Source organism: Staurois parvus, unplaced genomic scaffold (genome assembly GCF_062004578.1).
Source record: "Staurois parvus isolate SC_StPar_1 unplaced genomic scaffold, SC_StPar_1.0 ptg000562l, whole genome shotgun sequence".
Taxonomy (NCBI): Eukaryota; Metazoa; Chordata; class Amphibia; order Anura; family Ranidae; genus Staurois; species Staurois parvus.
Genome location: NW_028318358.1, coordinates 2,333,128 through 2,344,252, shown reverse-complemented (window position 1 = coordinate 2,344,252; position 11,125 = coordinate 2,333,128). Strand labels below are relative to the sequence as shown.

At 35.4% G+C, this 11,125-nt stretch overlaps 1 protein-coding gene across 1 annotated transcript; it reads left to right on the top strand.

Annotated features, from left to right (window-relative positions):
- The first annotated feature begins 1,740 nt into the window (after nt 1–1,740).
- NEUROD4 (neuronal differentiation 4) lies at nt 1,741–9,192 on the top strand. Its single transcript, XM_089691389.1, has 2 exons — nt 1,741–1,867; nt 4,430–9,192. Exon 2 carries the CDS (start codon nt 4,453–4,455, stop codon nt 5,398–5,400), a length of 948 nt encoding a protein of 315 aa, XP_089547515.1. The 5' UTR covers nt 1,741–1,867; nt 4,430–4,452; the 3' UTR covers nt 5,401–9,192.
- The last annotated feature ends 1,933 nt before the right edge of the window (nt 9,193–11,125 follow it).

The window sequence follows — 11,125 nt, the reverse complement described above, 5'->3', positions numbered from 1 at the left end:
CATGTTAAATGGACGGCTGTGCGTTTCTGCAAAACGCAGCGAAAAACGTATAGGTGTGAACCTAGACTAAAGTGTCAGATGCTGAAGATCATAGGTCACAGGACTGGTATTGATCCCCTTTTTTTATTTTACAGAAAGCTTTAAGTGTAATATCCAGTGATATACTAGGATCTAGTTGTACTAGGGCTACTTAAATCTGAACAGGGAAGGAGATGAGCTTAATGATGTTCTTATGTGATTCTGTTCCATCATTGTCCAATAACAGGAAGGGGTGGGTCTTGGACCAAGCTGTATATGTAACTGCAGCATAGTCTGCAGTTTAGGTCTTGGCTATGTAGTCTGGATCACAAAAACCATATTACATATCTATTAGAAGGTAAAACAGGTATATCTACTGTATATCTCGCCATGTACTTTTATATTTACAATTAACTGGTTGAAGTAAATATATTTTTCTTGTCCTAATATGAAGTAGGAAAACATTCCATAACATTGTGTCTTTTCTCTGTTTACTGTACTAGCTTTCTCTTCTATGAATGGAGAAAACCCACAGACCTGTAGACTTCCAGGATAAAAACTGAATCTCAGTAAAATGTACAATCCGCAACTGAAAGCTCCAGGAAAAAAAAAGAAATGGAAAAAAAAACAAATCTCTGACAGGAGAGTACAACTGCTGTCAGTTTTTTTCTTTCTTTCTGTAATCTGTGTTGCATAATGGAGATTTCCTTCCATTTCCACTCCTGTAGACAGGAAGACAGGAAACGAGAGGATATCTTTCTAATGAAGGAATTCCCCCTCAGACAGATGATATAATAAAAAGTATCCCCCCCCCCCCCACTGAAAGATTTCCCCTCTACCTCTCCTGCTCTACCAACTCAAAATTTTGGATTAATGTTAACTTTCATTCCTGGTGAAATTCAGGACAGGCAGTCATTGGCAGCATTAAAAACCTAAGAGTATAAGCTGAAGAGCCGGCAACTTGTTCTCCCGATAAAAGTACTTTATTAATAAAGGATACAGTGTGCAAGTTACAGCAGCTTACGCGTTTTGGTAACAAAAACCTTATTCATAGCCATCAGCAAACCTAACAGTGTTTCTAACCGTATGTCACTCTATGTAAATCTAAAAAAAAAACTCTTGACTTTTAACTATACTTGAAATTGTAGTGAATAGGTAAGATACCTTTTACAGTTCAATTGGGTCAGTAGACACATCCCACTGAGGGCAGATAAGTTGCTCTTAAATTCCACAGATTTAGGCTTCACAGATCTGGTGAACTCTGTGCAAAGTGATTTTTTTTTATGATTAGTTCATCTCTAATCGTATGGAGACGGATATGCTTGCTTTTTATCTTCTTATGTAATGCTTGAGTGGACTTCCTTGTACAATAAAAAACACAGAGCATAAAACACAGATTTATTTCTGAGCACTGCATCATTTTAGTTTTTTTTCTCAGGTTTTCATAATGTTTTTAAAAATTTGTGAGTGTTTTTGAGTTAAAACATGAAAATTGTCTACTCTATATAAGAGATTAATACATGTGGACTTTAAGCTGGTGAAGCATTTATTCTATCACTACATGCTGCTCGCAGAAGTCATACGATGAATGAAAAGGGTTAAACCTGGAGCTGTAGCAGAGAGAAGACCACCAAAACCTTGAGCTCAGCCTCCAGCAAGGGGCAGGGCTTACTTACAACCTTTGTAAAGGGGAAAGAGCCGTTGAACTGCTCATTCCAGCAGCAGCCACTCAGACAGGGAGCTGTCCAGCTCTCTAACAGCCTGAACTAACTCAGGTGGCAACATTCTACCCTCTGCTTGAGAAACCAAGTCCTACTAGTCCTGAACTTTTATTCCATCCAAGATTAAGGTAAAGGCTCAATGTTATGGTGTAATTTATTTCAAACTTTGCTACATTTTAAGTCTCATTGCTGATATGCATTGTTTTATGTTTAACTCTGGTAGCTTAAAATGTGGTATATCACTTTTAACTTTTATTATATTTATTCACATTGAATTTGAGAATCCTGATATTGTTATATTTTGTTCTGAAGCCACATTTATTGTGTTAATGATTTTAAAAAATATTTATATATGCAAATGCTTGGAAAATGAAAAATATATAAGCACAGTTCATGGTTTATGCATACTTTGCAACAAAGTTTCCAGGATTTTGCATGCTGATTTTCATTTTTCTAACTTTTGGGTTTTTTTTGCTTTTATATTAGACTTTCCAAAAATTAAAGATTTACATTTTTCTATTGGCTGGTCACCAGTAATTTAATATATTGAAAAGCAGTGTAATTAGGCAATGTCATGTAATGGAATGCATTTTATGCATAAACTCTTGCACACAGTATATAAACTATACACTGGTCTATTCTGCACTCTGTACTGCACATTACTGTATATACTCATTGTATACAATAAATCAGTGCAGTATTCACATATTAATTGAACCTATTTGCACCACTAGGAATTTTTAGGACTTATTAATGGTATCCTGTTTAAGGAATGGGCTCACCTTTTTTAGTAAAATATAAAGTGCATTTAGCTTCCCATTGTGACATAATGTAAAAAGATAGGGAATTTATGTGAACTTGGAAGTGTTGAGGTATTAGCACGAAAAAGGAGGACAACACATGCAATCAAATGAAACCTGGGAGACACCTGAGAATAAGCATCTTGCATGTGCAAGCATGGACATTGTTTGCTATTTAAAATTCTGCAAATCACTACATTTATATGCAGTCACATCAAATCAGAGATAACAATATAACAGATACGATAGATGTACCTTGAAAAAATAGCTCAATGCCTGGGGAGTGCTCAGTAACTGGATATTTTACTTTCTCATAGGACAAACTTAACTTTGAGTTTAGTTAATCCATTTCTAGAATGCTTTATTTTTGGTCAACTGATGTAAGTGGTGATTAGATAGATAGATAGATAGATAGATAGATAGATAGATAGATAGATAGATAGATGTTACTACATCAGTTTCTGTCCTTTAATTATACTTCATAATAGTAATTTGATGTAGAAACATGAACAGTGGTTAGTAATCATGCCTTGCAGTTCAAAGATCTTGAATTGTATTCCTAGCAAGGACAATATCTGCTTGGAGTTAATGTGCTTGTCCCTCTCTGATTCTGGCTGCCCCATCTAAAGGATTAAGGATAGGTAGTTTGTCTCACAGTCTCCTCTGCCCAAGCACATATGCATTTTTTTGCAATTGCACTTTGTGAAATAGGAACCAATGGGTTAAAGCATTTTCTCTAAGCCTTGTGCAATTACATTTCATTGCTAAATAAATTAGTTAAATACATTTCTTTTGGTTAAATATGGTGTTTTAGCTAATATCTAGAGAGGGCTGCTCTCTGAAATCATATGTTGTGTTACTTTAAAAAAGATGTATTTACTGACAAGTATTTAAATTGGGAAAATATGTTTTCTGCAAAAAAGTTCAGGTTATGCTACATTATTAAAATAATTGTGCCCACTTAGACCTGTAATCATCAGAGAAGCAAGCTGCACAGGAAGCAGATGTAGACAGTTAACATACCATTAGGGTATGTGATAATCATTGTGGAACATGATCATTGCTGACTGACTGCTGATCGAGTTTTCAGTTTTCTTTATAAAGAAGATAATAATGCCTGGAATAAAGCATGGTATAATACAAACACTTGTAGGTATTTTGTTAAATATTTTTGCTTTCTTCAAGCAAGAAATATCTGAAACTACAATCTCAGGGCTTTGATGATGTTCACAACCTTTGCAATAGGTTTATTAGAAAAGACTAGAAAGTATAAATGACTGGAATTTAGGGATAGACAAGTAGCAATGTACCTATCTATTCACTTTAGTAATTTTTTCCCATCGCTATTGTTATATGTAATTGATACAGTGATAATAATTAACTGATTTTGAAGTTGAGAATCTTCACACAATTAATTGTGTGACTATTGCTTTCCATTATCCGTTCATGTGAAAAGCAAATTCCTGTTTACTTATTTCATCTACATATTATTGGGTACTCAAATTAATCAGGAATTTTCTTTTCATATTAATAATGTGGAAATGTGAAGCAAATATTTACAAAATGTAATGAGTAAAGATTCTCATTTTCCTTATCAAATAATTTATTCAAAATATTAAATGTAAGAAACATAATATGTCAATTTAATAAAAACAATTACATCAACAAGGGTACAATACTTTCTTTATGACATGATGCAATTGGCTTATTTTTAACAAAGGGTATAGGCATAGGGCTAAATTATTAAATTAACTATGCTTAGTCCCTAATTATTCTTAATATTTCTTAATTTCTCAATGGTATTATATTACCTGTTTAGTAAGGCACTAATTATTTTAGTGCTCCTTAGTGAACTTAAATTGATTCTCTTTTTGTGGTATCTTATCACAGGAACATCCAATAAGGCCAGAGAGATGTCTGAGATGGTCAGTGTTCATGGGTGGATGGAGGAGGCCCTCAGCTCTCAAGATGAGATGAAAGATGCAAATCAGAGACAGTCTGCCTTCGACATGCTGTCAGGTTTGAGCCATGAAGAACATGGGAGCATTGATGGAGAGGAAGATGAAGAAGAAGAAGATGATGGAGAAAAACCAAAGAAAAGGGGCCCCAAAAAAAAGAAGATGACCAAAGCTAGGCTGGAAAGGTTTCGTGTGAGGAGGGTAAAAGCCAATGCCAGGGAGCGCACAAGAATGCATGGACTAAATGATGCTCTAGACAATCTGAGGAGAGTCATGCCTTGTTACTCCAAAACACAAAAGTTGTCCAAGATTGAGACCCTCAGATTAGCCAGAAATTATATATGGGCATTATCTGAGGTGCTGGAAAGAGGTCAAACCACAGAGGGAAAGAGCTTTCTGGAAATGCTCTGCAAAGGGCTATCACAGCCTACTAGCAATCTTGTAGCTGGCTGTCTGCAGCTTGGCCCTCAGTCCTTGTTCTTGGACAAACATGAAGATAAGCCACATATGTGTGACTCATCACTAAGTCATGCCTACAGCTATCAGTCTCCAGGTCTTCCAAGTCCTCCATATGGCAATATTGAAGCTCACCATTTGCACTTGAAAGCACCCACATTTAAAACTGTGGTGGACCCATCAATGGTAAACCATACATTAAACTGTACTACACCTCCATATGAAGGTGCTCTAACTCCCCCACTGAGCATTAGTGGCAATTTTTCCTTGAAACAAGATAATTCTCCAGACTTAGACAAACCTTATGGCTTCCGATCTCATTATCCATCTCTTGGGCTTGGTTCTCATGGGCATCCTCCCCATTTTCAAACTGCAGTCCCAAGATATGAAATTCCAATAGACATGGCCTATGAACAGTATCCACATCATGCCATTTTCACTGAGTAATCCCAGAAGAATGGGCTTTATGAAGAACTTGACCTTACATGTCAATGGATGTCAAGGCAATTTTGAACAATACAAGTTCGTCTGCTTTTCCTTCGGCTTGTCAGGGACTCTAGTAGGCTTTCATCATGTCAGATAATTTCTGATATTTTAATATGCCTAGAACATTTAGTTCATTTCTGAATGAACACAACATTTGTTTGTGTTGCCATATTTTGCATTTCCATGTGAGCGTCTGTTATCAACTGGACTTTTTTAAGTGCAACGTGCCAGACATTAACAGATAGTTATATACAGACAGATATTTAGGGCCAAACTAAGAACAAGTTGATTATCAAACACTGATTATCAAAATGAATTCACACTTGTTATTTCACTAATTTACAGTTACACCTAATATTAGATTTATATAAAATCATCAGATTTGCATAAAACTATTACTAGAAAAATGGTATGTTATTGGCAAGAAACAGTAAATTGCTTACTGTCATTGATGCCTGATGAAATTCAGTGGTCTATCAACAATAGCACATTTTTTATTCTATCAACACTCATAAGCAGCATAATGTTAAAGTAAAAGCACTAAGGGGAATTTACTAAAACTGGAGCAGACAGAAGCTGGAGAAGCTGTGCACAGTAACCAATCAGCTTCTAGTTTCAGCTTGTTCAGTCAAGCTTTAAAAATGAAAACAAGAAGCTGATTTGTTGTCATGCATAGCTGTTGCAGATTTTGACTGCAACGCTTTTAAAAAATTCCCCTCCCATATAAACAATAGTGAATAAGTAAAACACACTTGAAAAAACTTTCTACAGCGTCCTCTTGGTTACAAAACCCATTACAAACTGCACAAATACTAGTAGCACTTTTTTTTGTCAAAGTTTGAAATAGTGTAATGATGTGAAATGGGCAGCTTACTACCTATTTGTTTCATGCTTCTGATTTTCATCCCTTGCATGTTGCATGGTAAAAACCACAGAAGCGTTTGAGCAAAGGAACTGTGCAATTCTACTTTGGATCGTCAGTCCAGTAGAGTTTTAGTCTGTGAAAAGGTAGATACAGAATTCAAATAGATGCAGCAATTTGCAGTGATTTCATCTTATTTTAATACATAAACATCAAATACATGGCATTACCCTTTCTTATAATGATAGCAAAATGTTTAAAAAAATAAATTACAATGCTTCCATTCCAGCCAAGCAGCATAACAGTTTATGACAGAAAAATACTGTTAGCTAGAACAGTATCTGCAAATCTTATCACATTTATTTATCATGTTTTTTATATTTATTTTTTTTTATTTTGTTACTATGGTGCTTGTAGAATGATGTTTATAATGTCAAAATTGTCCCTAGCTGTGTTCTTCTTGCATTTGAAGAACTATTTATAAGCTATGTTGTTTGTTATTTATTTTTTATTTATTATTTTTATTTATGGTATTTATGTTATTATAATTTAATTTTTGTATTGCATACCATATTTTTGTCCTTTGTGTTGTCACTATTTCAATTACTGCTGTGAAACTACTTACAATTTGAACCCTGTGAGAAGTAATGTGTAATCTCACATATTGATTTAACAATGTTTAGTCATTAATACCAATGTAAAATATTTGGTGCAATTTTTAGGGCTGCTTGATCACAAGAATTCAAACATTATTAAGTGGTTCAATTTGAAGGTATGAACTTTAGGGTATATATAAGTCAAGACGTGACATCAGAGTCTTACCTGAATAATTTCTCTTGATTAAATAAGAAGCAAAGTTTTTTGGGGTTTTTTTTCATGCAACAACACACTTGTGGATTACAAAGATCTAAATTGACGTTCCTAGGCTGTCAATATATCCTTCTTTTATAGCATGAAAGTAATACAAATTATGGCATGGTTATGCAGGGACTATAGATATCCTTTCCCTAAAACTTCTAAATATAGATATTGCCTGGCTCAAAACGTTTTGGAACACATATGCAGCAAGTGAAATCAGAGTTCAGGCAGAACTCTTTATATGCATACTTGTTCTGGAGCAGCTGTTGTAGAACTACATGTCCCATGAAGCATTGCAAGACTGGCAGTTACAATCATGACTCCTAGAGGCAGAGTCACGATGGGGCTTGTAGTTCCACAGCAGCTGGAGGGCTGCAGGTTTCCTACGCCTGTTCTAGAGCAAAATATGGACCCCAAAGGATCAATATGACAGCCAGGCAAATAGCATTTTCAGAAGGTTGCCAACAATAGCAATCACCATATTTATTTTGAAGTTCTCTTTGAATACAATGATTGAAACTATTAGTGAATACATTTCACATTCTTCTAACCCCCAGATAATTTAGTTTTTTAAAGGATTTAGTGACCAGCCATAATATCTTTATATAGTATGGTTATATACAAGATGGGAGGTTCATGTCCTGTGTATTTGTTTCTAATTTTTAGACAGAAGTTTTTTAGATACAAATTAAACAAATAACATTTTATTGTTTAATAAAAAGTATTGCTTTTTTATTGTTTAATAAAATGTATTGCTTTTTCTCCACCCTGTGTTCTTTTCACATAGCCAATCAGGTTCAAACGAACTTCTATTTTTTTTTAAATGAACTTGTATCTGATTGGTTATTGAACATAAACAAAGGGTGGATTAAAAATGCATTTAAAAGGGGGGTTGTTGTCAAGTTTAAAGGGCAGAGTATGTACCTATTTATGCATTATCAGTTTTTATAGTGATCGCAATCCAACATTCAGGACTTGTTCACACCAAAACACGAGTTAACATGTGTTGTGTTTAAGACATATGTTTAAGACATTTTGCATTACATTTTAAAAGACTCCATTTGAATTGATTTGAATTTTAAAATGCTGTTGAATGTGCCCAAAATAAAGCATGTAGTATTTTTCCTATGCATTACAAAGCATGACATTGGTCGGAGCTGACCCTAATGAAAACTATGGATTTCCACATGTCTATGAATTTTGTCCAAGCTAGTAAAATGTGGGAAAATGCATCTGGTGTGACAAAATAACTCCTTAGGCTGACTACCTTAAGCTGTACCATGATGTGTATCTTTTCTGCAAAGACACTATATTTTATATTTTTTACTGTAGATATATAGAATATGCTGATGGCACCAGTGTTCTCCTTAGTGATGATTGACACACAACCAAGAAACAGCATTCCTGAGACTTTTTATATTGAAAATAGTAAAAACTTTTATTCTTTCGCAAAGAAACAAAACAAAAAGAAACCTTTTTGACTCCAATAAAGTTGTGATTCTTGTTTGATATAAACACTGTGGTTTGTGGTCTCCATACATAGTGTCTCCTATGTGTATGCTGAGCTCTGCTCTTACACTGTCATAGGCAGCACTGCTATTTACTGTCTGGGTTAGTGCCAGGTGCCAGCTGATCTTTTCCCACGCAAATCTGGCATTGTGGTACAGTATGGGCCTTATCTAACTTCCTCCTTGTAGATGAGACTTTCAACTAAAATATTATGTCATATATTTACAATAATGCAGGTCATCCGATGACTGTAAATACAGAAATGCCATTCTCTGTATTTGTGGAACAGTGTCTTGTGGAAATATTTACGCACGCTTTGTTTGTAGATGGACATTGGCAAATCAAAGAGAGTGGTCCATGTACAAAATTAGACCGCAAATAAGAACATAAAAAGCAACATTAATTTGAGTCTGCATGAATACATGTATTAAAGATGTTTTCTAGTTTTTACATGTGGACGTGTCCTATTCCCTCTTGATTTGTTAATATGAAAATATTAAATGCTTAAACAATGTAGGACACATGTCACTGACTGCAACTCCTCTTCCTTTCTTTTTTTTATGTTTTTATATTTTTTAAGCACGCAAATGGACAGGCATTTCTTTATGAACATAAACATGTTACTGACCATGATGTTTTCTTTCACACTCCAACAATGATCAGTTGTGTTGGTTCCTCAGGGAGTTTTGGTGTGGTAATGGCACTGGACTACAGATTACATTATTTGGTATTAACCACTTCAGTACCAGACACTTTCATTGCCTTCCTACCCAGGCCGATTTTCAGATTTCAGCACTGTCACACTTTGGATGACAATTACTCAGTCATACAACACTGTACCCAAATTCATTTTTATAATTTTTATTTTAGACAGATAGCACTTTCTTTTGGTCATATTTAATCGCCATTGGGTTTTTTATTTGTTTGTTCAATAAACAAAATAAGAAAGAAAGGTTTGAAAAAAACATGTTAGTTTCTGTTATAAAATTTTGCAACCAAGTACATTTTCTTCTTCACTGATTTGCGCTGATGGGCCTGCACTGATGAACACTGATGAAGCTCTACTGAGGAGGCAGCACTGATGGGCACTGATAAGCTGCACTGTTGGGCACTGATCAGCAGACACTGATGAAGCTGCACTGATGAGGTGGCACTGATAGGCACTGATAAGCTGCACTGATAATCAGGGGACTAATCAGGACACTGTGTATAAGTGTAAAATACTGTACTCACGTTGTACCTCATAGATCCGGCTCTCCTTCCCCCACATACAGTTTCTGTGTGAGGAAAGGAGACCCGATAACCGGCAAAGGAAATCATCTGTTTACACTGTGACAGCTGTGATTGGATACAACTGGTCACATGGTAAAAGACCGATGTGATTGGCTCTTTACCCTAATCTGTGATCCGCTGAACTGGAGAGCCGTGCTGTAGCAGTATATTGGCTATAGTATGGTGGTGGTGGTGAAATGGTTAAACCCAAAAATGTAATATATTGCAGCTTACCAATCTTTAAATATTAGTTTTAGGCTTTTACTTTCACCAGGTGATCTGGCCAGTAACACAATTCCGGTCTTAGCATGCCTCTACTTTGGATGGAATGCAGACTACCCTCTCATTATTTTCAATCTGGAGAGAGGGTAGTTTCAGATGCACTAGCAGATTTAGATGGATGTGACTAAAAAAATTAAAGCTCACTAACACATTTTAATCAGTTGCAGCAATTTTTTTTTCCTTTTGGGATAAAGGTTTTTTTTAAATAAATAAAAGCTGACCATTGTAAGCACCTCTGTCAGTGTTAAATGGTTTGTGTCAGCACACTGTCTCATTTGAGGGACAGCTAGGTCTGTTAAAGGAAGTTTAAAAATACCAAGTGAAAATTAGAAAAAAAGCATAACAAAAAATAGAATGCAGTTATTACATCTAAGATTTGGTAAGCTGCAATATATTACTTTTCTGTTTTGGGGTTTATTACCAGTTTAACTAATTAGTCATTGACATTTCTGTCCTGTTATATGCTTGCAGCTTAATTTATTTAACAACACATACGTTAAAATCTTAAGCTATTGTTTTTTCAAACAGCAACATTAAATTGAACTTAAAGTGTTACTAAACTCACAACAGTAAACAGTAAAATCAGTCTATATGCAGTAAAGCATGCTTGTTAAACTCACCGTGGAACCTAAGGGGTAATCCTCCGCACTGTGTAAAAAGGCTGTTTGATACTGTCTTCTCTGATCTTCCCCTTCCCTTACTGTCCCCAATCCATCTATCATAAAACAGAGCAGCAGTGGAAAGTCTGCACATGCTCTGGTGTGTATTGCTAGAGAGTTTTTTTTTTTTTGGGGGGGGGTACATTTGATCAGCACAGGGCCAATCAGCATCAGAGGGTCAGGGGTCATGCAGCCTCATAGGACAGTCAGAGCAGAATGAAAACTCCTCCTACAAGATTAACCA